The sequence below is a fragment of the Cebus imitator genome, unplaced genomic scaffold (genome assembly GCF_001604975.1).
Source record: "Cebus imitator isolate Cc_AM_T3 unplaced genomic scaffold, Cebus_imitator-1.0 Scaffold336, whole genome shotgun sequence".
In the NCBI taxonomy this organism is placed as follows: Eukaryota; Metazoa; Chordata; class Mammalia; order Primates; family Cebidae; genus Cebus; species Cebus imitator.
Window position 1 is genome coordinate 922,530 of NW_016107651.1, and position 24,805 is coordinate 947,334.

General features: G+C 35.7%; 2 protein-coding genes across 7 annotated transcripts in view; one reads left to right on the forward strand and one right to left on the reverse strand.

Annotated features, from left to right (window-relative positions):
* Window positions 1–365: 365 nt before the first annotated feature.
* On the reverse strand, window positions 366–20,806 carry FAM76B (family with sequence similarity 76 member B). 5 transcript variants are annotated; one of them, XR_001818209.2, is made up of 11 exons: window positions 20,085–20,586; window positions 19,714–19,778; window positions 18,830–18,884; window positions 17,630–17,785; window positions 14,913–15,112; window positions 11,499–11,546; window positions 11,225–11,305; window positions 10,439–10,574; window positions 7,556–7,657; window positions 6,168–6,286; window positions 2,950–3,037 (listed from the first exon to the last, which is right to left on the reverse strand). XR_001818209.2 is itself a non-coding variant. In XM_017505281.2 (10 exons), the coding sequence occupies exons 1-10, from the start codon at window positions 20,697–20,699 to the stop codon at window positions 2,948–2,950; spliced, it is 1,017 nt and encodes a 338-aa protein (XP_017360770.1). In that variant the 5' UTR covers window positions 20,700–20,806; the 3' UTR covers window positions 366–2,947. The 5 variants fall into 5 exon arrangements, 4 of the variants coding, with proteins under 4 accessions (XP_017360770.1, XP_017360768.1, XP_017360767.1 ...); XM_017505281.2 differs by lacking the exons at window positions 6,168–6,286; window positions 20,085–20,586 and adding an exon at window positions 20,613–20,806 and having other exon boundaries at window positions 366–3,037; window positions 10,439–10,571; XM_017505279.2 differs by lacking the exons at window positions 6,168–6,286; window positions 20,085–20,586 and adding an exon at window positions 20,613–20,806 and having other exon boundaries at window positions 366–3,037.
* Window positions 20,807–21,437: 631 nt separating this feature from the next.
* CEP57 (centrosomal protein 57) overlaps window positions 21,438–24,805 on the forward strand; it is a 41,373-nt gene continuing 38,005 nt past the window's right edge. Inside the window, exon 1 of one of the 2 annotated variants that reach the window (XM_017505273.2) lies at window positions 21,438–21,970. In XM_017505273.2, the coding sequence (XP_017360762.1) occupies window positions 21,926–21,970 (45 nt within the window). In that variant the 5' untranslated portion in view covers window positions 21,438–21,925. The remainder of the gene's footprint in view (window positions 21,971–24,805) is intronic. The other variant, XM_017505274.2, reaches the window with a different exon arrangement.

Here is a 24,805-nt window from a genome sequence, read left to right on the forward strand (position 1 = left end):
TTATGCAGGTGGAGCCAATACTTTTCTCATCAGGTCCTTATAAGAGGGAACAAGAAGGAGATACTCTGAGAGAGAAGTTATGACAGCAGCAGAGACAGATTTCAGATGCTACAATTTGGGCTTTGAAGATAAGGGTCAATGAACGCACAGAATGCAAGGAATGCAGCTCTAGAAGCTGGAAAAGGCAAGGAAACAGGCTTTCCCCTAGAGCCTTCAGAAAGAACAAACCCTACCAACACCTTTACTTTTGCCCAGTGAACCTGATTTTGGACTTCTGGACTCTAGAACCATAAGATAATTAATTTTTGTTGTATTAAGACACTAAGTTTGTGGAAATTTGTTACAGCAGCCACTGGAAACTAATACAAAGCCTTTGACAAGTTTTTATTGTGAAATACTGAATCTAGAAAAAAGTACAAAATGTCAACAGTCAGATGTGTACAAGTACAGTATTTCAATAGTCTATACATGTGAACAGCTTAACAGGTTCACTGCAGAATGCTTATTTAGACCAATATAATCTAAAAAGGACTGTAATATTCACAGGCTATTAATACATAAATAACTTGAGCCAAAATGACCCTCACTGGTTAATGCTAATTAATAGTGGAAAACAGGCTAAAAGCACAATACACCACACCATATTATCTCTTACAGGTCCACATTTAAAGAATATGAGTTTCTTATGTCAAAACACTACAGATCCAGGACTGGGACTGATTTACTAGCTTATACAATTGCAAAAAAATTAAGTTATAAGGTCATGGAATAAGAGAGGGTACTTAATTAGGACTAAATACTGTGAAGCCCATGAAAGGTTTTTAGCCTTGGAATTTACAAAGCTAAATTATGAGACTGTTAATGTTAGCTAACATTAAAACTCAATTGCCTTCAATTTTAATATTAGCTAACATTAAACTATTTTTAATTTTAATGTTAGCTAAGGAGAAGGACAAGGACAAGGACAACTTTCTTTTGTAGTTTCTCCAACAAGGTATAAGAACTACCACAAAGTAAAACCATAATGACCACTGTGGATTGACAAATGGCTATGAAACAGGAATATAACACATTACAAATTTCAAAGAAAGGTAATAACTATTTTATGAATTTAGCAAATCCTGCAAACGTTAAAATCCATGTTAAGGCATTGTCTATCATGGTTGAAAGTACTAAATTTAAAATTATTATTACACGAAGATCCCGTAAAAATAAACTGTTTAGTTTACAAAATTCTGACTGAATCTTTTCTACCACTTGAAAATTACCCATATTATGCTTTCAAAGTGGACAAAGAATTATTTGGTATCACTTTATAATGAACTACAAGAATATTCTACTGAAACGCGTCATGCTAAAAAAATTGTTACAATCATGTGTTAAGAAAGCCAATCTTTGAAATGAGATTCATAATCAACGTTTGTATAAAAACCTTTAAGACTGATATAAGTAACAGTTTACACGAAGCAAATTTATCTTTGCCCATAAATTCCTAAAAGCAGCAACTCTTTCACTCTACACAGTGTATCCAACTATACTAAAATCAAACTAAAATGCTGAACTGATAATAACTAGGAGATAAATTCCATTTCAGGCTGAAAACCACTGGATCAGAATATAATTAGTCAATAACTTCACATAACCTATCCCACCCTACCTTAACCTTTTATAGACAATTTTAAAGACTTTGAGACAATTTACTTATAGTTCCTGAATCTCATATTAGATTCCAATTTATTCAAAGATTATCACAGATTGGATTAAACGGTTAATTTTTTTCAGATTTGCTTTAAATTAAGTATGGTGTACATAAATATTAACTTAGATAACCACACACAGGGAAAGAAGATATATGGATCATGGTATAAACATTAAAATTGTAAAGAAATTTTATAAAAAATAATAAAGCAAAACATGTAACTCACAAAATATGAATATGAAGCCATATGAAATAAAAAATAAAATTACTCTTTAAGAAGCAATTTAAAATTAAATCTTTGAGGAACTATTTTGACAAAAATGAATTCAAAGACCAACAGCTTCCCTTACCACACAGAAACAAATCACAAAATTTTCTAAATCTATATGCATTATCAGTTAGTTCTTAATGCAATCTCAAACGTTTTACTAGCAATTTTGATTTCCTTTTGAAATAGGCTTCTGTACATATGCATTTATATACAAACATTTATTAAACATGATTTTAAAACAAACTGTATGTACAAAAGATCAGCATTCCTATAAATAAAAACATTAGGTGGCAAAAAGGCACTTGTAAGTAAAAATCTACAGTCGTTTTTACAAAACAGAAACACATTTTACCTTAGATACTGTACAATAAACATTAATTCCTATACCAATAATGAAAATGCTAGGTTACTAACATTAATGATATAATTTTAAAAAACAAATTTACATATATTTGAAGTTCATTTAATAAAAAGCACCATGATTTTCTCCTAAATTCATGTTGATGCAAAGTAAAAACACAATTCCCAAAAAACCAGTGTTCACCATTTTTCGAGTTTAAAAGTTTTTGTATTTTTAAATTGAAAACTGCTTGTCTGAAATTAGCATGGTGTAAAACAAAAAAACAGAACAAAAAATCCTGCTGTTCTGACTTCTTAAACCATATCTACTCTATTATTGCATGTTTCGTTTTATAAAGAGCACTACTCATGCACTCCTTTACAACAGTTTAATACTATTGCTGGCAAAAAAGTTCCTGGATATCAAATAATTAAAAAGTTACTTCAAACCAGTTGAAGTTTTATTTGAATGTTTTACAACTTAAAAAATGCTGTATATCAATTACAAAAGTGAATAGGAAACACACCAATTCATTTGGTGTGCAAAAATATTTTTCTACTACACAGAATTTAGGGCTTCACAGAATTTTCTTCCTCAAATTTACACTGTAAGAAAAAATGCTAAACAAATTACTTTCTCAAGGAGATGTTAGTATGCTTCCACTTTTGTCAAATTTTTTACCCTTTGACAAGGCTGCAACCTGTTTGAGTAGTTCTCTGTTTTTGGCCTGTGGGAGACAAAAACATTCAAGATTTAAAATGTTTGAAATACTATTAAGTCATGCTGGAGAATACTACTTATTTAACATGGTTTTCATTTATATAATTATTTCACTGAAGCACTACATTAAATCAAAGAGTTGATACATTTACGTTCATCTCTTTAAGAATGAATATGCAGAAGGAAAATTCTAGATTGTCTCATCAGCCCCCTTTGTAAATGAAATTATAAATAAAATTGTTGTCCAAAGATATACAATTGGTTACAAAAAAGGAGACAAAGTGAATCCACTTAAAAGAAGGTCTAAATTTTAATAGGGGAAAAATGTTTGGACCTTTATCTTAAATACATGAAAACTATAAGTTGTTTTTTACAACCCACAAAATCAAAGAATGAATCAAGATTTGGGAGGAATGTTTCCTGGCAAGCTCTATGAGATCTTTTTTCTGTTTACTCTCTTGTATAACAAGTATAAGAAATCATTTTTGCAAAAAATACCTCAGAATGTGTCACTTTGCCAAAGGCACTCAATGATATTCAATTTTTTAAAGCACCCATCAGAATCACTCATTCTTATCTTATTGTAGTTCCTTTAATTACCATATAGTCATTTCACACTGGTTTTAGTGTGACTTGAGCAGTTCCACATCATCATTTCCTATTTCATGAAAGCTTAAATTTTTGCAAAGATACAAAATTCATTTCATCATCTGACTTGAATTTCATTATTAAATGTCCATCTATCACTAGTTTAGTGAGGAGGAATGTGTAAGTACAGTGAATATTTTCACATTTTGACTGCCTTTGCCACCTTATTCAGTCTCTTAAATGTGGAAACTTAGAGAGTAAGGATTCCCACATATACAAATACATTAATGATCAAGCATTTTTATAGTCTGAGCCAAAATGGGGAAAGTGATGAAAATAGTTTGAAACCTGAGCACTATCCTAAAATTAACATGTTTTAAAAAGATACTCTCTGACTACATTTCAACACAATTTTCCTTCACAGGTTTGAGGAATTTTTATTATCTCGACAGACTTTTTAGCCTCAGGACTTCATCTTTTACTCTAATTTTAGCTTTCTATGGCCAAATAACAACCTGCCTTCTCTGTATGCCATTTTATAGAGGTTTCATGAAATAACCTTTTTCAAACTTTGTACTTCCATTCCCTCATCCTTCTCCAATCACTTGCTAATTAACACCCATGACCTCTAAAATGCAAACATTCTCAGTACTATCTTATGTGTGCAAATCAAATCATTTTTTATGTTCAGATGCATGATTAATAGGACTTTCCTATTCAGTCACTATTAATAACTAAGGTGGTAATGAAAAACTTCAATATCTATTTCAAATTTAGAAAACCATCAAGAACTGAAAAGGATTTTTACTTTCCTTTAAAACTAAACAGCTTGAGAAACTCACAGGAAAAATTAAGTGAGAATACCTAGCAGATGGGGGAAATAAAGCAGCACATTTATCATCAATTGGTTCATTACTCAGCTAACCAGTCCCTGTCAATACAGTAATTTAAATTTTTTCTTTACGTGTTAGCTACATGTTATTTAATCTATAACTATAATAAACACACTGGCTAAAAATAAAAAATTTGAGGAACATATATGTATGCAAATTTGACTCAAAAAGATCTTTACCAGGTCTGTAAGTTATATTTATGTAAAAATGTTTATACTGATATACTAAATAGTTAAAATGTGAATCTTCAAATTATTTCCTCAATCATCAATAAGTAAACAAAAAAGTGTTTATAATTTTCATATTTTAAGTACAAAATACAATAATTTGAACATTAGGTCTTTAAAGCAATTTTTCCTTTTAATGCTTTAGTAGCTAATTTCCAGTTTGCATTTAATATATTTGGATCACTAATACAGTTATTTCTTGATAAATTACATTAATCTTTTAAGATAAATAAATAATACAATTGTTAAGTACAACTCCAAATTTCTTATTCTAATTTGAATATCTTAAAAATGAATTTTATAATGCAATATTTCAATATATGTACATTTAAATTTTTTTATCCTAAAATTACTTCCTTCTGCGCCCAGCAAAAATATTTAAAAATCACTGATATTCTTTACAGACTCTTAAGATAAAAGATAAGTTTAAAAGTTTAGACATGTTGGTCTAAAGGAAAGAGTATGAGGATTAACAATTATATAGATCCTGCTTTAAATCCTGGCTTACTTACCTGTTACATAACCTGGAAAATATTTTCTCATTTTTAACACAGTAACTCGACCATCCAAACTCATAATGAGTTTAAAGAACTTATCAAATATATAAAACACTTAGCCTAACACAGTTACTGGTACATAGAAGGCACTCAAATGTTATATCCCTTTCCCTTTTAACCACTTACCTAATTAAGTGAATTATAAAGTTTTTACTTAATATTCTCAGTATTTTCAATATTTGAGGTATTTTGGGGTTACATTTTGGACAATTTTTCTTGTGATGTTCAGTGCTTTGTCATAGTTTGGTAGTTAAAAATATTTACTAGCTCTAAGATCAATCTTGTGTCACAGGATTCAATTCCTTATCACATAAAGATAAGAAAAATATTACATATATTTCCTCACCTCAGTATAGAATCCTACCAGTGCCACTGGTTGCTAAAGGGAGCAATGTAAAAAGATGGCACTCAACTATGACAGAATGCCTGTAGCCATAACACACAAAAAAAATCAGGTAAGTCGTCTGATAGGAAGGATGAAATAGAAAATCTGAGTGACCTGAAATGGTGGGAGCCAGTGTATAACAGGGAAAAGTAGTTAAACTGGAGCCAGAAGATGGAAACTTCTATATCACCACTTACTGTGTGATCAGTTTCCTCTGTAAAATGGGCATATCACATAACTCAGTTTTTGTAACAAGACAGCATATGTAAAATCATGTCAAAATGTCCCATATTTTTATATAAATAGTAGTTACTTTTATATTATGTGAAACATCAGTTACCAACCAAAAGGAGGTAGGCTTAAGATACCAATCAGGCTAAGTCAAAGAAGACCCCATGTCTTTGCAACTATTTTAAAAAATAAAGACCAAAACACAAATTGCTCTTTTGAACAGTGGGAAGTACTAAGTTAAAACATATCTAAGTACCTCTTGCAGTTATTCTGTTATCTCATTCTGGATTTACTTCAGAGCTTTGGTTACATCACATTAAATAAAAGACCATCAGGTGAAAGATTCTGTTCAAGACAATCATTCAGCATTAATAACTGAATAAGAAAAATAGAAATAACATAAAACTAAAAATAATACTTGCTGGTAGATAAAAAACATTAATATATAAGAATCTGATATATGATATAAGCAGTCTCTCAGAATGGAGGGCAGATGGGGATTTCCATAAATCACCACTTATTCAATAAATCATTTGAATGCCTACTATGTCCCAGGTTCTACATGAGGTTCCTTTTCAACCATCTTTGTAATAGTATGATCACGATTAAGACCAATCTGTACCTTGAATTTCAGCAAGTTCCTAAATTCTACTAATTTAAGCTACTTGCAAAGACATATTAATACAAAACCAAAAGAAAGTAATAGCAAATATCCCTTGATGTTACAATGTGAAAAATACAAAATGAAATAGGGCAGTATTAACTCCTTCCTTCTGAAGCTGTACTCTCCTAAGACTGAAGTCTGTATGCATCCATCTTCTAACCTTTTAAGATTTAAAACTTCTTAACCTTAAACATCACTAAAGATTAATTTTACAAATGTGAGACTATATAAATCAGAGAACATGTAATTAATTTAGTGTGGTCTGATTTCTAGAAATTTATAAAACCTAGCTGAGAACAAGTTTAATATGGTAGTAATCTGTATTCATGTTGGATGTTCACCATCTCTGCATGACAGACATCAATCAGATTGTTACTGTGTTGACACCTGACTTCACCATTCAGTTGTTTTGTATACTTAAAATGCTACTGTGCAGTACTCTGAGGTTCAGGTGGATCACTACTGGTTAGCATTTAGTAGTACCCTATTTGGCACTCGGCAAACCACTGGACGTAGATTAAGTAAACTCTTTTGCTTTGTATACATTTTTGCCACTTAATGTCCTAAGAACTGGTTTTATACACCCACCTCCCTTCCCATTATCTGGAAGGAAATATTAATACGAAGAATGACTGCTACTGAAGAGCAGCTTTTCACCTTAGTTTCATGAGTCTGATTTTTAATTTTTTGCTCTAAGCCCAATAATCAATTGAACATACACCAATAATAGCCTACTCTAAAAACCCCAATTGAAGTTTAGGCAAAAGTTTTCAGGACTAATGTATTAAATCACCTTTCAAGTAATTTCAAACAACAACTTCTAATGGGATCAAGATTAAAAATGAGTATAAAGTCAAAATCAAAACTGAAATGCACCAACTATGCAAAACCAGGGCTACCAATACAATCTAAGTCAATGAATGCTGTTACTCAAATTCAGCCCTCCTTGCCTAATATTTTATGTAAATGATGGTAGTTACCTGAAGTTGTTCCACAGTTTCTTTGTGAGCTTTTTCCATACTGTTCATTTTTGTTCTCAAATTTGACTCTTGGTACTGAAAGTCTGCCTTTAGTTCAGTTAACTGAGAGATTAAAGAAAAAAGATACATATGTATATATTTGCACACTCACACAAACACACACCATTATATGTAACTTTCAAAATAAACTCACAATTCATTACAAAAGTGGAAGATGTTCTTCGCAGTTTCCTGAATTGTACAACCTATCTAAAATTTGTTTTGTGAAATGATGAATTCTATCTGCTTTACAATAGTGTGATTTTAATGCTAATACCCGACCATCAGTAAAATTTTTGAGTTTTCTTTTTTTTCTAAACGTAGCTTGACTGGGAATAGAGTTTAGCAACTGGTATGTCAACAAAAAACGCTTAACGGCTAATAACTTGGAAAATGTCTCATTCAAAAAGGTACTTCAATAACATTTATAACAGTATAAACAAACATTAAAACTAGTTAAAGGGTAAAATAATCTTTAATTTCCCACTGGGAAATATAAAAAGGGATGGTCTTTTCAGCCAAAAGCTACACTGTTTTAATTTTTAAATTTAGTCCAGGATTATGTACACAACCACCTAACACTTGAGGTAAAAACAGAAAACAAAGCACAGAAATACAACTACATAGAATGAGAAAGGAAAGAGGGTTATTATAAAATTTGGGCTAATGTAAGAAAAAAATCGTGCTCTGAGAAGGAAGGCTACATAATTTTTTCATAAACATAAATGACGTACATAAAAGCATAACATCTCATGACTTCAAACCAAGGAATAAGTTATTATGTAATTTCACTATTAAAACCATGCAGAAGCAGCTTCAAATTATTCTTTAACATTTTTCATTATGTCAGCTGTAAAGGTTTACACATTCTTTTGTAATTACCTAGTAGCTAGTAAACTGAAAGACACACAACAGCAAAAACAGAAAATCATGGAGTCTTATATACTTATTTTTCCACACACACACACAAAAAAGCCCTTGCTTTTGTCAAATCCAAAGTATAACTAAGTTCTCTCTCTCTCAACTTTCTATATTCACAAGAGATTTTCTGTTCTGAAATGCCAATTCACACCAGATCAGCTAAGACAATCACTCTATTCACTATACTGTGACTTGCTCCCAATTATGAACTTCTGGAAGACAAGAATTATGTCTTAATTGTTCATCTTTGTATCCTCATGAACTAGTTCAGTGTCTGGCTCTAGAAGTCACTGAATAACTTTGTAAAATCAATTCAGGAAAATAACTTGGTTGTCTTAGATTTATAAGAAAAAGCTGCAAATGTGTAGCTATTTTAGGTTTACCATTAGAATTTTTCTTATACAACAATGTTAATTTCAATCCCCATTGGTATTTTGGTTTTTTTTAAAGAGGAATACTAACAAAAGCAGAAAACTTCAACTGCACAATGCAAAGATAATATCTCTTATGCTAGAGAGGAAAGAAAAATCTAACAGTCAATATTCTGTAGCTGATTACTACTTGGTTTAGAAATCATAATTTTGCAGTAAATGTGGCATTTTATTTAACTTTTCTCAAGGTTAATACAGACATACCTGGCTTGTCTCTAAAACTTTGTACATAGAACAAATTTCCATAAAAGCTCTTTAATTTAAAAAATGCTGTCAATTAAAAAGGACCATAAGACAAAGACACCTGTAACCATCCTACTTTTATCTTGTATGTCACTCCTAATTTTCATATATTGAATTTGCTTAAAGCAAGGTACAAATGTATTAAAAATTAAGTCAACTAACCATCAAGGTGTGGGAAGATGTAACAAAAGTTATTGAATGCCAGAAGTAAAAGCCACCTCAGATTCAAGTCTGCAGCTATAGGTACTCAGAGATGGATATGATTCATGTATGTATCCATAATAAGGTCTTATTCTTTTAAAAAGAAATGATTTTAGTGTTCTAATGCATAATAAATTTGATACAGGTCAAACTACACTGTCTGGGACCATAAGCAAGTACAAAGATGATCAAGTATCAGTAATAACCCTTACGTGCTTTCACATGCCAAAAGCTATAATAAATAATTGCATTTTCCTTAATCATCACAGCCATCACTTGAAATAGTATTATGCTCTCAATTAAATGAGAAAACTGAGGCCGAAAAAAGTACACATTCTGCTCCTGGTTACAGAGAAAATCTTAGAACTGGAATTTGAATCTAAGTATGGCTAAATAACTTCCAAACTGTTTACCGTTCCACGCCTGACCACTATTATGCCATCCTGATTTCATAGCACAAGACCTTAAATCTGTCTATAATTCTGTTAATATTCCTGTTTTTGCTAAATGGATAACACATTTGATATTCCTCTTGACTGATAAAGTCCCAATAAATACACTTACTTCCTACACAATGACCTTTTAGACATCTACTGCAAATTACTGATTACCACAGGAAATTCCCATACCATTACTTTTCAGCAGTTATTTGATCTGAATTCATATAAATACAAGATTGGAATATCAAATACTATGTTCAAACTACTTTCTTAAATAACAAAAGTTTACAAAACATTCCATTTATATCTCACTTTTAAAGTATTAGTAGACCTATTTTTAAATTACATGTTTACTGAAAATTAAAGTTTAGAAACTATACCCTAAGTAAGCTCTCAGTTAATTCTTAGAACTAAAATTCTGAAAGACCATTTTTTACCTATCTTCATGAAATGGCTTGTGGGGGCAGAAGGGCTTTTGTAATTTGTCTTATAAAAATCATGCATAACAAACATTACCAAATTATTAAAAGAAGACTACTAAAATTTGTGATTATTAAGCAACAGTCAAGACATAATTCTTATCAGACTTCAATGAATCATGTTCTTACCTTTTTATCTTTTTCTAAAATGGTCTGGTCTCTCTGCTGTAAGAGACGCTTAAGTGACATCACTTCTTCTTTCAGCTGACTTATAAGGACAAAATTGTCTGTTCCCCCACTATCTGCTGACTGATTTATAGAGCTACTAAAAAGAAAAAAGTAAAACACAGTTAAATGAAGTAGAAGGAAAATTAGCAGGTGTTCAAATTGCATAAATTAGACAATTCCACAAACATCCTTAAGGCTAATGCAAAAAAATATGTACCTGACAGAAATGGATGCAACTGGCAAATTACCTTACTAATGGCACACATTACATACACCTGCAGAAATATAATTCAGTATTAGCTTTTAGGGGGTCAATACTTCTAGTGTAAAGCAATAGGCAGCCAATTTGTACAGTAACATCAGCAAACTTTTGGCTAATGAACTAAAACAAAGTCACGCTCCTATTTTTAATCTAAAAACATTTTCTAAGCAGGTCAATTTAAAGTATCACAATTAGATTTGTGTTTCATTGAAGAATAAAGATAAAAATAATGTTCTCCATTCAGATTTGTTTTCTTTTTCAAAACCCAAATTTATTTCCCAAATAGAACAACATAGTTCAGTGCCACTTTCTTATTGCCAAAATTAAGTTAAAAATTTTAAACTGATTCATGTTTACTCTTCTAGGTGACTCAAGTCAATGTAGAAAATACATGTTTCTAGTTTTTTATCTAGTAATAACTGGCAATCAACCATAACTATGCAACTAAGCTGAATTTTCACAACACTAAAAGAATTCATTTTTACCTATCTCCATTAGATGGCTTAGATTCCAATTTGGGCTTTTTCTTTGGAGTTTCATTCTGAATTGCTGCAGAGGATTTATGGCTGAAACCAAACATTAATAAGAATAGTTAGAGTAAAAAGGACAGAGGAACCAAATGGTAAGTTATTCATCTTCCCCTAAAACATTACTGAAAATACTGATTTTTGTAAGGTTTAAGCAACAAAGTTAAAGGAGTATCATACACTTACAAAAATACATTTCAAAATACTTCAGAAAATACAGCAATGTATTTACCTCTGTTTCCACAGTCCCTGCTCTTGTTCTGGACTTAGATTGCTGATTCTGAAAAATATACAAATGACATCTAATAACAACATTCATTTAATACATCTAAATTTAACATTCTTTCTCAATGGATACAAATTATGTTTATAATCTCTTGTTCAGAGAAAGGCATATTTAAGTTTTCAGACTAAGCTAATATTGAATAAATCACATGATGAGACAAATTTTAATCAAATGACTATTGGCCATCTTAAGTTCTTCAAGAATTCTTTTTAATCAGCATCTCCACAGTTTAATTTAATATCATACAAAGGGTGGAGTATACAAGCACAAAAACTACCACAACAAGATTCTAAAATTATAAAGTCTAGTTATCACTGTACTTTGGCTGCCCTTACTAATTCAGACGCAAAATTTGTATCTTTAAAGCAAAGGCTTTCCTAGTAAAGTAGAGATTCTTCCTTTGGAGTAACTCAAGTTGCTCATAATAGTATGTCTATTTAAATGGGGAAATATATTGATTTCTTTGATTCTTTCCCAGTTTTCTTAAAAATCCTCTTCAAAGTCCCTAGATCTCTCTTTAGTATTCTGGAGAAGTCACGCTGAAGCTATTGGGAAATTTCATAGTAACAAATGATTTTACTTTTACTCATAATACTGTAAAACTCCTTTTCTATTTTGGCATAATACTAATAATCATTTTGTAATTCTCTATGAATCCTACATTTTTTTTCCTCCTATACTTGGCACATCAGTCAATCCTTCACTAACCCCTAGTTTATTCACTCCACATATAGAGTATCTCCTATGAACCAGATGCCATGTTTTTGTGCAATTTAGAAGATATTGGAAGACCTAAGCTGTGACCTCATACAAATTACTTAACATCCCCGAGCCTTGGTTCTCGCATATGTAAAATGGATGTAATACATACCTTATACTGATATGAGCATTAAATGAGTTATACATATAAAAGCACTTAGTATAGTGCTGGCATATACAAAATAGATATATGCATACATGTGTTTAAAATTTACTATTGGTTCAGCTTTAGGAGTTTTTTAAGCAAAAGAAAAAAACAGACCTTAAGACTCAGCTGTAAACCAATACCAAGTAGGGGAAAAACAGCGATAATTCCATCAACCTGAGTTCTTCTTATTTGTGAATGGAAATCCTATTGAGGGATGCAGTTGTCTTTTTTTTTTTTTTTTTACAAATTTCATTATAAGCTTTAACAAGCGATACATGAATTAACAGCACTAACCATATCTCAAAGAATAATCACATTAATATGGCTGATAGAAACATTTGGAATTCCCATCTTAGCTTTCTGAGTATTGTCCATTCCTAGATTCAGACCCACCTTAGTGCCACCCACACAACCACATTCCCTACTCTAGCCAATCACCATCTATCACAATATGTATGCTCCTCACTTTCAGTCTAATCTATTGAACTTAAGATAGGACCCTACAAACTAACTGTTATCAAATGGTCAATAGCCATCAAATAGAAAATAGTGTTTGTGGCTGGGCACAGTGGCTCACACCTATAATCCCAGCACTGTGAGAGGCGGGTGGATCACAAAGTCAGATCGAGACCACCCTGGCTAACATGGTGAAACCTCACCTCTACTAAAACACAAAAAACTAGCCAGGCATGGTGGCACGTGCCTGTAGTCTCAGCTACTCGGGAGGCTGAGGCAAAAGAATTGCTTGAACCCAGGAAGCGGAGGTTGCAGTGAGCCAAGATCGTGCCACTGCACTCCAAACTGGCAACAGAGCAAGACTTCGTCTCAAAAAAAAAACAAAAACAAAAACAAAAGAAAATAGTGTTTGTATTTCTTACGGAACCAAAAGTAAAAAAATTGAAGACTTTCAATTTCAATACTGTCTTCTTTCCCTTTATTTTTGAAAGCTGTCATTTTTTTCAAAAATTTGGTTGCTGTCACATACTTCGATCTTCACAAAAATAATCTGATTGTGTCCTTTTACATTATGGTAAAACAAATTTATCTGTAAATAATAGAGAAAGGAGACATTTTGGCAGTCTTAGGAGTATGTCTGACATTGCTATTATAGTATATAGTTGTCACATTATTTCTTAAAGCAAGAAGCAAAATCAAGGTAGTCTTATATTCCTTTGCTCCTTGATATACTCTGATATAAGGATCACAAGATTTCTTCAAAACAACCAGAAGACAAGGTATTGCATTGTAGTCTACCCAATGGTAGAATTAAACATCACTAACCTCAACATAACCTCATCATCTAAAAGGTGACTGAATACGGTTTAGAACAAATCTTACTAATTAGATAGAGCTATATTACATTCCAAAAATACTGCATTTGTTCCAAAATGTGGTGGCCATCAGTTTTTTGTAAATTCAGTTTTAAATTATCTGAAACTTGAAAGACTCAGAAACAAAAAATAAATTCTTCTGAAAATGGGCATGCAATATGTCCCTGTTTTTTCTATTTTAATTTGTGTTTACATGAGTTTGTTTTTTAATGTTCTTGTTTGTTCCACGAAGACTAAAACTGCATTTTAAAAAGACTTTATACTAAACACATCAAGGGTTAAGGTACTACTACTACTACTACGTAACTCCTCCCCCACAGGTCACTTTAAAAATCAAGTGCAGTTGACCCTTGAACAACCCAGTTTTGAATTGCATGGGACCACCTATACAAGAACTTTTCTTTCCCCAAGCAAATACGTATCAAAAATACAATATTTGGAGGATGTGAAACCTGCATGTATAGAAAGCCAACTTTTCCTATAGGCAGGTTCCACAAGGCCAACTGGAGTATACGCAGATTTTGGTCCATGAGAGGGTTCCACATCAAATCCCTCAAGCATACTGAGGGAAAGCTACAGTTGTCTGTTTTTAAGAAGGATTAAAAAAAACAGCAAAGTATCAGTAGTTAAAAATATTTCTCACATTTTGGGGACCACAAAGATTAGAAATGCTTCTATCGTAGTAACAAATTATAGTATTAAAATACGTTCTCCAAACCCAGTCATTGGTTTGTTTTGGTTTGTTTTTAATAGAACAAATTGAACACTGAGATAAATATAATTTTCCAAATAAAACCTTAACAATTATTTTAACAAAGAAGAAAACTGAGGCTTTTGATAAGTTATTTAAGCGTTAACTGATGTACTTGTATTTTGAATTTATATGATTATAATTTTATAATTTCCTAAACGTCTTACCTGTACTATGGTAAATAGCTAAACATATTCCATGTGTGTAATATTATACACTGAATAAAATGGAGACATGGCCTTAGACATGCAAGAAGCCTACTCTGTACAACAGAAACTAGCACATAGTAAATATTTGCATGAAGTAAACGCCAATAAATGGCATTAAAATGCCAGGAAGAATTTTAGAAAATATGACTTCAAAGTACTTACTTGTGATGGCTACTGCTGTGACGATGGTGATGGTGATGATGGTGGTGATGATGTTTTGGATGATGCTGGTCTTTTTCAGTAAGAGATGAAGAAGATGAATTTGAATGTGATGATCCCAGGCTCTTCCTTTGTTCTTTCGTCTTCTGTAAAACTCTTTTGTATGATAAAGTACAGAGCCAGCATAATAACTTTCCGTCAACCTTTTAAGAAAATAGTGTTTTAAATTAAATGTACCCATATAAACTGGCTGTGAATGAAGCCAGGTAAGATAAACCACTCAACTTCCACCTGTATTCCACACATAACATGCACAAATGCATGTATGCACATATTCACAAATTGTTTTGCAAACAGAAGTAAAATTGGACTTTTCTGAAACCTGGGAAAATACTTGGTTGGAAAATTATAAAATTAATGAGGATGACATATAGATTTCCATTAGTTTTGAGGCATTTTTAATTTGAAGAAAAAAAAATGTTACCTTTTTTCTTATTCCAGGGGAATAAGTATAAACTGACTGATAAACTTCCAAGAAATACAGCCTGAATTCTTAAATCACTGCACAATTACTGATAAAGTATTTCCCACTACAGTAAGTACTGTAAATTTACAAAAAAAACCAGAAAAGCCTAAATGATATACACAGTTGACTCTCATTGTTTTTCGTTTCCTATCTGTGTATTTGCCTACTCAGTAAAATTTATCTGCGATCCCAAAACTCAGTATTTGTAGCATTTTTTGTGGCCACTGTATATATACAGAGTGGTGAAAAATCTATGCCACCCAACTGCACATGTTCTCAGCTGAGATGGAACAAGGTGATGCTCTGCCTTGTTTTATCTCTCAGACAGGTATCCTTTACACAGTCTATTTAGTGCCATGTTTTTCAAGTTTTTATAGTCCCAAAGAGTACTGCCAAAGTGCTATACAGTGTTCCTAGGCTCAAGAAGGTTATAATGTGCAATAGCAAAGACATGGAATCAACCCACATGCCAATCAATGGTAGACCAGTTAAAGAAAACATGGTACATACACACCATAGAATACTATGCAGCTATAGAAAAGAACAAGATCATGTCCTTTCCAGGAATATGGATGGAGCTGGAGGCCACTATTCTTAGCAAACTGACAAAAGAACAGAAAACCAAATACTGCATGTTCTTACTAATAAGTAGGAGCTAAACAATGAGAACACATGAACACACTGAGGGAAACAACATACACTAGAGTCTATCAATGGGTAGAGGGCAGCAGAGGGAAAGAATCAGGAAAAATAACTAATGGGTATTAGGCATAATACCTGGGTGATGAAATAATCTGTACAACAAACCTCCGTGACACAAGTTTACCTATATAACAAACGTGCCCATGTACCACTGAACTTAAAAAAAAAAAAAAAAATTAAAAATAAAAAAGGTAAGAATGTTGTGACATGCCCTACAATGTGTGTATTACTTAAGGTATGTTCAGGCACCCTTAGTGCTGTTGGCCATAAGTTCAGTTACATTTATCGACAGTGTATATTAAATAAGTTGTCTTCAAAGAGTAACACAAACAAAAAAAGGTCATATATTGATCGAATGACCAACATGCTATTACTGGAGACATGAACTTAATCCTATATTTCTCTTGGGCAATGCTTCAGTACATTAGTCCCCCGACTGACAGTTTTAGTTACCCATGGTCAACCTTAGTCTAAAAATGTTACATGTGATATGATATTCTGAGGGAGAAAGACCATATTCACATAACTGTAACTAGAATATGTTATTATAATTGTTCTATTTTGCTACTATTTTTATCTCTTATTATACCTAATTTAAAAACTAGACTTTATCCTAGGCATGTATGTACAGGAGAAAACACGGTAGAGTTCATTATTATCCCCAGTTTCAGGCATCTATCCATCCAAGTGGTTTTAGAAGGTATCCCCCATGGATAAGGGAGGGTACTACTGTATTCACTGTTTTGTGGGAAGTTTAAAGAACTACTGCAAATAATGAGAATCAACTGTACCTGTCTCAGAGAAGAGAGTGTTTCCAAAAGTACTGACTAAACCTTTAAAAATAAAACCAAATTTTTATCTGTTTGTTCACATCTATTCCAACCAGAGTATTCCAAGGTATGTATGTACCAGACGTGCTGGAGGGACAGGTCTTGTAATGGGGAATATACACTGCTGTGGGGAGACCTGAGGAAGCCCCTCAAAGAGGACTTCTCCAAATCAGCTAAAATTGATAGGCAACAGAAGGCCTGTGTGAATGCTGATCGGCAGAGGAATATCACATGAACACATATACTTATTATAGTAAGTCACTGTAGGTAAACAAAAACAAACAGTGGTTTCAAATATGAGCCCATATCAAAAGGCACAAGAGTAACTGAATTTTAGGTGCCAGTGTGCCATCAGGTATTTTTTTTACACCAGCAGTGTCAAGTAACCAGCAAGGCGGTAAAGTAAAAGAAGTTATTTAACAGTAATTAGTTAAATCTCCTGAACCAAATGTGGGATAGCCAAATAGTACAGAATAGCCACCACAGAATATTTTTTGTAGTATATGAATCACACAAGGAGGATACTCACTATTCCTGCACTTTCGTCTAACTGCTTGCTTTCACGGACCCAAAGAGATCATGTCTCAGTAGTGTATTAATTATAATTTCCACCTTGTTTGGCATTTTATTTAATTTCTAGAAAATGTCATAATAAAGCATACCTTTCTTCTTCCTTCCTCCTTCCGATCAAAAGCACATTGTTGTTTGCACTGTTCACAGGTCTGAGGTGGTCCATATTTTTTTTCTGAATTTGTGCAACGCTGACACTTGGTACCAATAAATGCTGCAATTATGTTACAGTACTGACAAGGCTTGGGCTGAAAAACATATACATTTTAGATGAGACTTTTAAAAACATTAAATATTTGTTGCACAGCATATATCCAGCATTATAGACATATTTCTGGAGTTAAGAAAACCCATAGGTAAAAAATTTGTTCTCTATCAAGTCTGTTGTCCTGTCATATAAAATAACTTTTATACTGTATTTCCATGCATTCAACTAATATTTACTTCTAGTCATAAAACTATTACCCTAAGATTATGAGAAACAGATTTCTGATTTGCAAAGTCTGTTAGATAATACAAAACCTACACAAAAAAAACAGTTTCAAAGAATGAAAATAAAGGTATACACGTATAGAAATCTCATGAATAAAGAATCTGAGGAAATGTCCTTCTACTAATTTAATATCCTAGTTAGCTTAGTGACCATATCATTTACTCAAAAAATATTAACTTTTCATCACGTATAGGAATAAACAATACAAGGAATATATACTACAGGCAAGTTTTCAACTTTAAAAAAATGGAAACCAGCATATTCAACATAAACCATAAAAACATACCTTGATTTTCTTTGATACTCAAAAGATGATTCAGGACAGTTTAGAACATTAAGGTTAGCATTTTTGACCAATAATAAGTAATATTGGTATAATATACCTATAATGATTGTAGTATACATCTAAGACAATTTGTACTAGGATTGTGTCATAACTTCTATCAATAAATATCTTAATTGTGCTGTTTTATAAAAATAGTTCTGAGGAGGTTGTTCTGAAGTGGGCTAAAGTCTGATCACACTAATTTTATGGGTAAGAATTTGCTCTATTTGAATCTTTAAAGAACAGCTTCACAAATTTCACACTGATACTGAATATATGTAAAACATGCATATAATTTAACTATTTTTAAATATTGTCATCTTTTCATCAAAATGTGTACTGAAAATTTTTCATAACATACCGTATGTTGAAATAGAGCATAACAATACTGTACATAGTTTCTAAAAGGTCCAGCTTCGTGAAAAATACTGACTAGTAACAATGACATGAAATGAAAACCTAAGACATACTTACCGTCCCAAATTGCTTCACATTTTGAGCACACTTCTTACAAATTGTGTTAGTTTTGCTGAAAAAGAAATGGTATACAAATGATCATGTTTATGTAGCTTTCTAAGGTAATTAGCACAATGTCAAAATAAAATGAGTGAGTCAAAGGTTTGTAGGGCTTAAAACTTACTCTAATATGGACCATGAATTTTTTCAAAAATACAAGAATTTTTTCAGGGTTGTTTCATCCAAATTAAGACAAATGTTTTAATACATTTTTATTGTGTATTTCTTTTTGTAAAGAAAATATCTTAATGTTTCCTACGTAGCTCCAAAATATTTACACTTGCCACCATTAATGCATAGCACAATACCAATGCACACCTAGCCTTCCAGTTGGCTATTGTCCAACACAATAATGCTCACACCTACTTATGAAGAAATTATTTGTTCTTCTCTGAGGCTACTTTCTGTATATACTGTCAGAGTGGAACTCACTGTTAAAAAACTTATTAACTACTCTTCCATGTAACAAATTACTAGATTTCACCCTTCGAAGGCAATTGGTAACATTACAGACCTTTCCTCAGTCCGTAATTGCTTTACCATATATTTTTTTAAGTTTAACAGTAATTGTTTACATTTGCATTTTCATTAGCAAGGTTATACATTTTCCATGTAGTAATTTATTCTTTCTCTCATATAAAATCTAACTGTAAATTAGATTTTGGCAACATCAGTTTTTTGGCAACATTCTCCCACCACGTATAAAAGGTTTACAACTTAAAATTTCTGGGGCTAAACAATTAAAAAAAAATACTTTCATAAATATATGGCATTACAACCTCCAGGTATTCTATACAGACAACACTTCTCTTTAACAGTCAAAAACTGTTTAATATACAAACCTCTCTTGTTGAAATTCTGATCTGCAGTAAGTACATTTTACAATAGGATGTGCAATCCGACATTCCTGTAATAAGACAATACATCAGTCAGTATTTATCTGAAAGTCCCAAATCTCACTTTTCTAGTAGAAAATTGTTTACCCAACCTAGCGAAATGTCTAAAACATTGATAAAACGTGGCCCCAACGTAAAGAACTGGATGTTTTATCATGTAAGTGGCCAATCACAGTATAATTCCTTAGGGAAGACATAGGTGTCTTTGTCTTTAGTAGACGTGGGGGTATATTACAGACAAATTAAGAAAGCTGTCAGGGCCGATTCCAAGGATTGGTTAAATGTGAAACTACTTATTATTTTGCACCGTTGCTCACAGACAGCATCCTGGCTTTAATGGGATGGGAGGAGCTCCAAATCATAGAGCATTCTGTTCCCAAACCAGTCGCTTCGCTTTCCTGGACAGGGAAGAAGGATGCCATCAGCTTTGCGGCTTCGGGTTCCTAGCAAGGAAGTGCAAAAACCGTCCCCTGCCTCCTGGTGGAAGAAGAGGACAGACCAGGCAGAAAACCGAGATGAAAACATCTCCACCCCAGGGTCTCTGCGGCATAGACAGGTGGCTGCCTCACTCAACCCCACCCGAGACCCCCGGACGCTGACGGGGCCCGGCACCATCCTGGGCCGCCTGGAAGAGGGCACGATCCTGCCTCCTTCTCAGGGACCCATCCCATCTGATGCTCAAGCCCCCGGAAAAAGGGGTCCCCCAGTGGGGAGGCGAGGGCTCCAGACTCCCAAACCCCTGAGGCGCCGGCAAAGAGAGAGGGGCTGCAGCGCAGCGGCCACCCGGCCCCCATCGGACTACAGCGGAGGATACCCATCCCGCCCGCCTCCCGGAGCCCACGGACCTTGCAGAGCTGCTGGCCCTGGGAGAGCTCCTCGAAGGGATAGCGCTGGGTACACTTGGTGCAAGCGTACAGGGCCGAGGCCGCCATCCTGCTCCTCAGTCTCCTCCTCCACCGCCGCCCGCTCCGAGGCGGGGCCCTACGGAGAACTCGAGAGCCGCTACCGCCGCCCGGGCCGCGGGCTTCGGCTCCTCCTCCTCCTCCTCCTCCTCCTCCTCCTCCTCCCCCCCTCCCCCTGCCTCGCGCCCACCAGAGCCCAGCCAAGAGCCCAGGGCCCCGCGGTCGACGCCACCGTCTCCCTCCGCCTCCACTTCCGCCCCAGCCCACCCAGTGACGCCGTGCCAGCCGCTCCCGCTTAGGCCCAGATAGCGGCGGAGGGAGACGAAGCGGATAGCTGGTTGCTGTTTCGCTGCGCGGCCGCGGATCCGCTTCCTTCTCGGCCTCCCTTCCCCATGCCTGATTGGCTGTGGAGGCCACCGCGTCACTCGGTGGCTCCTCCCAACTCCCAATTTCCGCGACGCAGGGATCATCCACAAAGGGAGGAAGTCGCTGGCCAATGACAGCCGGGCGCTCTTAACGCGCGAAATCCGCTTTGAACCTGCCCCGCCCCAAGGTCTGCGGTCGCGGCTATTAACAGCCAGTCCCAGGTTTGAGTGAGAGTCCCTCAATCCAATTGGGCAAATGTTCGCGAAAGGCTGGCTCTTTGCCGCAACTCTTTTTTCCCTTACCTTCTATTGGACTAAGTCATTTAGTCCCTCCTAATCCTATTTGTTATTGGCCAAAAGGTAAGTACTTCACCTGGAGAGGCGTCCCCGAGGCAAACTCACGCTCTTTCCAGCGTGTAATCCGAGGGAACTCGGGGAGTGCTTGAACTTCGCCTTCGCTTTTGTTCTGTCTCCATTATTCCGTTCGGTTGCCACTGACGACAACACTACTCACCCACACTTCTTACTGGAAGAGGCCCGCCCCTCCATAGAATCCCCGCAGAGCCGGCCAGTAGCCCGCAGCGTTGTCAACCCCCAGCGGGCTCCACTACGCGCTACCTTGTGACGTCACCGGGGAAAAGGCGGATTCTCTCCTACTACCGGAAGACGTCTGCTGTTTTGATTGGCTAGGAAAGACGTCCGTTAGGACGTGTTGCCCGTTCTGTGTGCTCTGTGAGCGTAGGCGTCGCTGAGGGTGTGTGTGGCACGGGTTTCCAAAACCAGCACCAGCACCCTTGCCCTTTTCCATCAGGGGTTTAGCTTAGGGTCGCCCCTGGTGGGCGGCTCCCGAGTCTTGAAGAAGACCACGAGAACCCCTGGGCAGGCTGAAAGATGGCGACGGCTTCGGTCTCTGCGGCTTCTGGTTCTCAGTTCTCGGTAAGAAGGAGTTGGCGCGAGTGGGCTCCACGTCGGCCCTAAGCGCCTCTTTGAGTTTCCTCACGTTTTAGGGCGCTGTCAGTCCAGCTTCTGACCCCATTCTGGAGGACGGCGGGGGCGCCTAGATTGCCCCGTGCTCCCCAAGTTTCCATTTTCTGTTCCTCTGTCGAGGCTGCACTCTCTGGCTTCCAGTGAAACTGGGCTGGCTCACGTCTGTTCCCCATCCCTCGTTCACCTTTCAGCGTGGCAACCTCGGTTGCCTAACATTCCCAAGGCTTGGCTGGGACAACTGCCCACTCCCTGGCTTGCGAAATCGTAGTTCCTTTGGTCACGTGGCTTCAGCAGCCCCTCTAGGAAACTCGCCAGATCAGGTAGGCGCGCTAATGTGTTTAAGAGACAGCTACCGAGTAGTAGTCCGCCGTCTCTCGAGCGCTTACTAGCCATTGATTACGTTGTTTTTTATGCCTGCAGTGCCTCCCACTCTCATCCTCTCATTAACTTTGTTGTGTGATCCTCGTAGCCGGAGCTCGCTCTTCCCACCATCCAGAAGTACTAGGACTAATGTGGAAATGCAGTTTTAGGCGACAGGGGAATTGAATTTAAACAGTAGTTTTGCCTCCTGAAAGGTCACTAGCCAGTTTCGTCGCTGGCATTTGTTATTTTGGAGTGTCCAACGCTTAGGTTTTTAAAAACCGCGGGGTAAGGAAGAGGTAAGAAGTAAATGTGTGAAAGCCAAAGTTGGAGCCCTTGACTGGGCTGAGGGTCCAAATGAGTAGGGTAGAAACCCTGCTTTGAAGACGCAAAACACTGAAGAGCAACTGCGCGTAGTTAGGTGATTACTGCGCCGTACGGTAGCACTAAAGTAATCTAAAGCAGAGTGATTAGCAGTGCTTGGGTAGGCTAGAGGTTTCCTAGAAGGGAAGATGAAGCTAAATGCGTGTCGAAGGAATTGTAATTGCTTGTGCCAAGAGTAGAGGAAGGAGAAAAAGGCACTGCAGGAATTTTGGAGTATGTTCCAGGACAGTAGGTAGTTTCAGGAAACTTGAGATCATTTGGAATGAGCAGGAGTAATATGGAGGTAGAGTTGGATGAGCTGAATTGGAAACAAGGAAAAACCTGGAAAAAAAGGGGATGGTGAGGGAAGGAGCTGGTAGAGTATCAGAACAAAGATATTTTGTAGAATCTAAGGGGAAAGAGTGGGGAATGCTAAGAAAGGCTTGCCACCTTGGAGAAGTCAGTTTCAGCTTTCAGAGACTTGTTAGAATTTGTAATAATGGGACCAGAAGTATTACAGTGTTTGAACAGAGTGGGAATTAGAAGTTTGCAGAGAGGTCTGGAGAAGTTAAAAAGAAGTAATGAAAGCAACAGTTGAAAGTTATTCAGGATTAGGTCAGTAAAAGAAAAAAGTAAGATAAACTATTAGAAGTGTCAGCAGATGGAAGATGATGAGATTTTATAGGACATGTGATTAAACTTGGGAGAACAGGACTTTTTACAGCTCTCAAAAGTTAAGCATTTGGAGACTGAATAAGGAATACTCATAAATGTTGAATTGAGTTTGGGTGCCATGGCTCTTCTCTGTAATACCAGCTACTAGGGAGGCTAAGGCGGGAGGATCACTTGAGCCCAGGGAGTTTGAGGCTGCAGTGAGCTATGATAGTGCCACTGCTCTCCAGCCTGGGCGACAGAGTGACCCTGTCTCTATAAAATATTAAATAAATGTTTAATTGAGCTGCATTATGCCAAGGCCTCCTAGCTGAGCATTGGCATTGGGATATAGTCAGTTCTTAGTACTTACTGTAGCATTGACAGAAATCCCAAAGACTGTTTAGTAGGAAAGCAAATACATTTTTTTTGCTAAGCTCAGCTTTAATTACATTCTAAGTATCAGGGGTACACTAAGAATATCTAGGATCCTCTACAAATCAAAGTATAACAACCATAAGTCAATCTGCTACATCAAAACGTCTAATTTGGAAGTTACCATTTCTCAAAACAAAAATGACTAACTTTAGTTGTTTCCTTAGTGCATAATAAAAGGTCATGCTTAGGTGTCCCGTCAGAAATAAGGCTGCCATTTCCAACAGCATTGGAAAAGCACTTAGCTTAACAAACAGCTGATCTTAACATAAGGCAGCATTAAAAAAAAAAGAAAAGAAAACTTGTTAAAACTATACCATGAACTGAGAAGGCAACTTATATTCAGGTTTCAGGGTTGTGAAAATTAACAACCGTTACATTCAACTGTTTTTGGCATTGATAAACCCATACGGAGCTAGTTATAAGTACATCGAGATGCTTTATGGGCAAGGATTTTTTAACAAATAGATTCATAAATAACCATCTTTAGGAAGTAGGGACTGTGTAAATCTCAAATGAATGACGAGGAAGTAGGGCACTAGGTTTCAGTTAGGTCTAGGTAACATTTATTGAGTGACTGCTCTTGAGTTGATAAACTCGACTCATGGAAAAGGCAGGAAAGCAACTATGATTGGGCATAATGAAATTAATTTCATATAGAAGTATGGGCAGCAAAGTGTTGAAACACAAGAGTGTCTTTCATGTCAGCCTTGTAATGTTTTCACAACCCTGGTGAAAATGCCCTGTCACTTTGGACTTAATGAGCTAATCTGTTCATTTGTCTCTGACTTTTTGGTTAGGTCCTTCAACCAAGTGATTCTCCTGCCTCGGCCTCCCAGTAGCTGGGATTACAGGCATGTGCTACCATGCCTGGCTAATTTTTGTATATTTAGTAGAGACGGGGTTTCACCCTGTTGTCAGGCTGATCTCAAACTCCTGACCTTTTGATACTGCCGCCTTGGCCTCCCAAAGTGC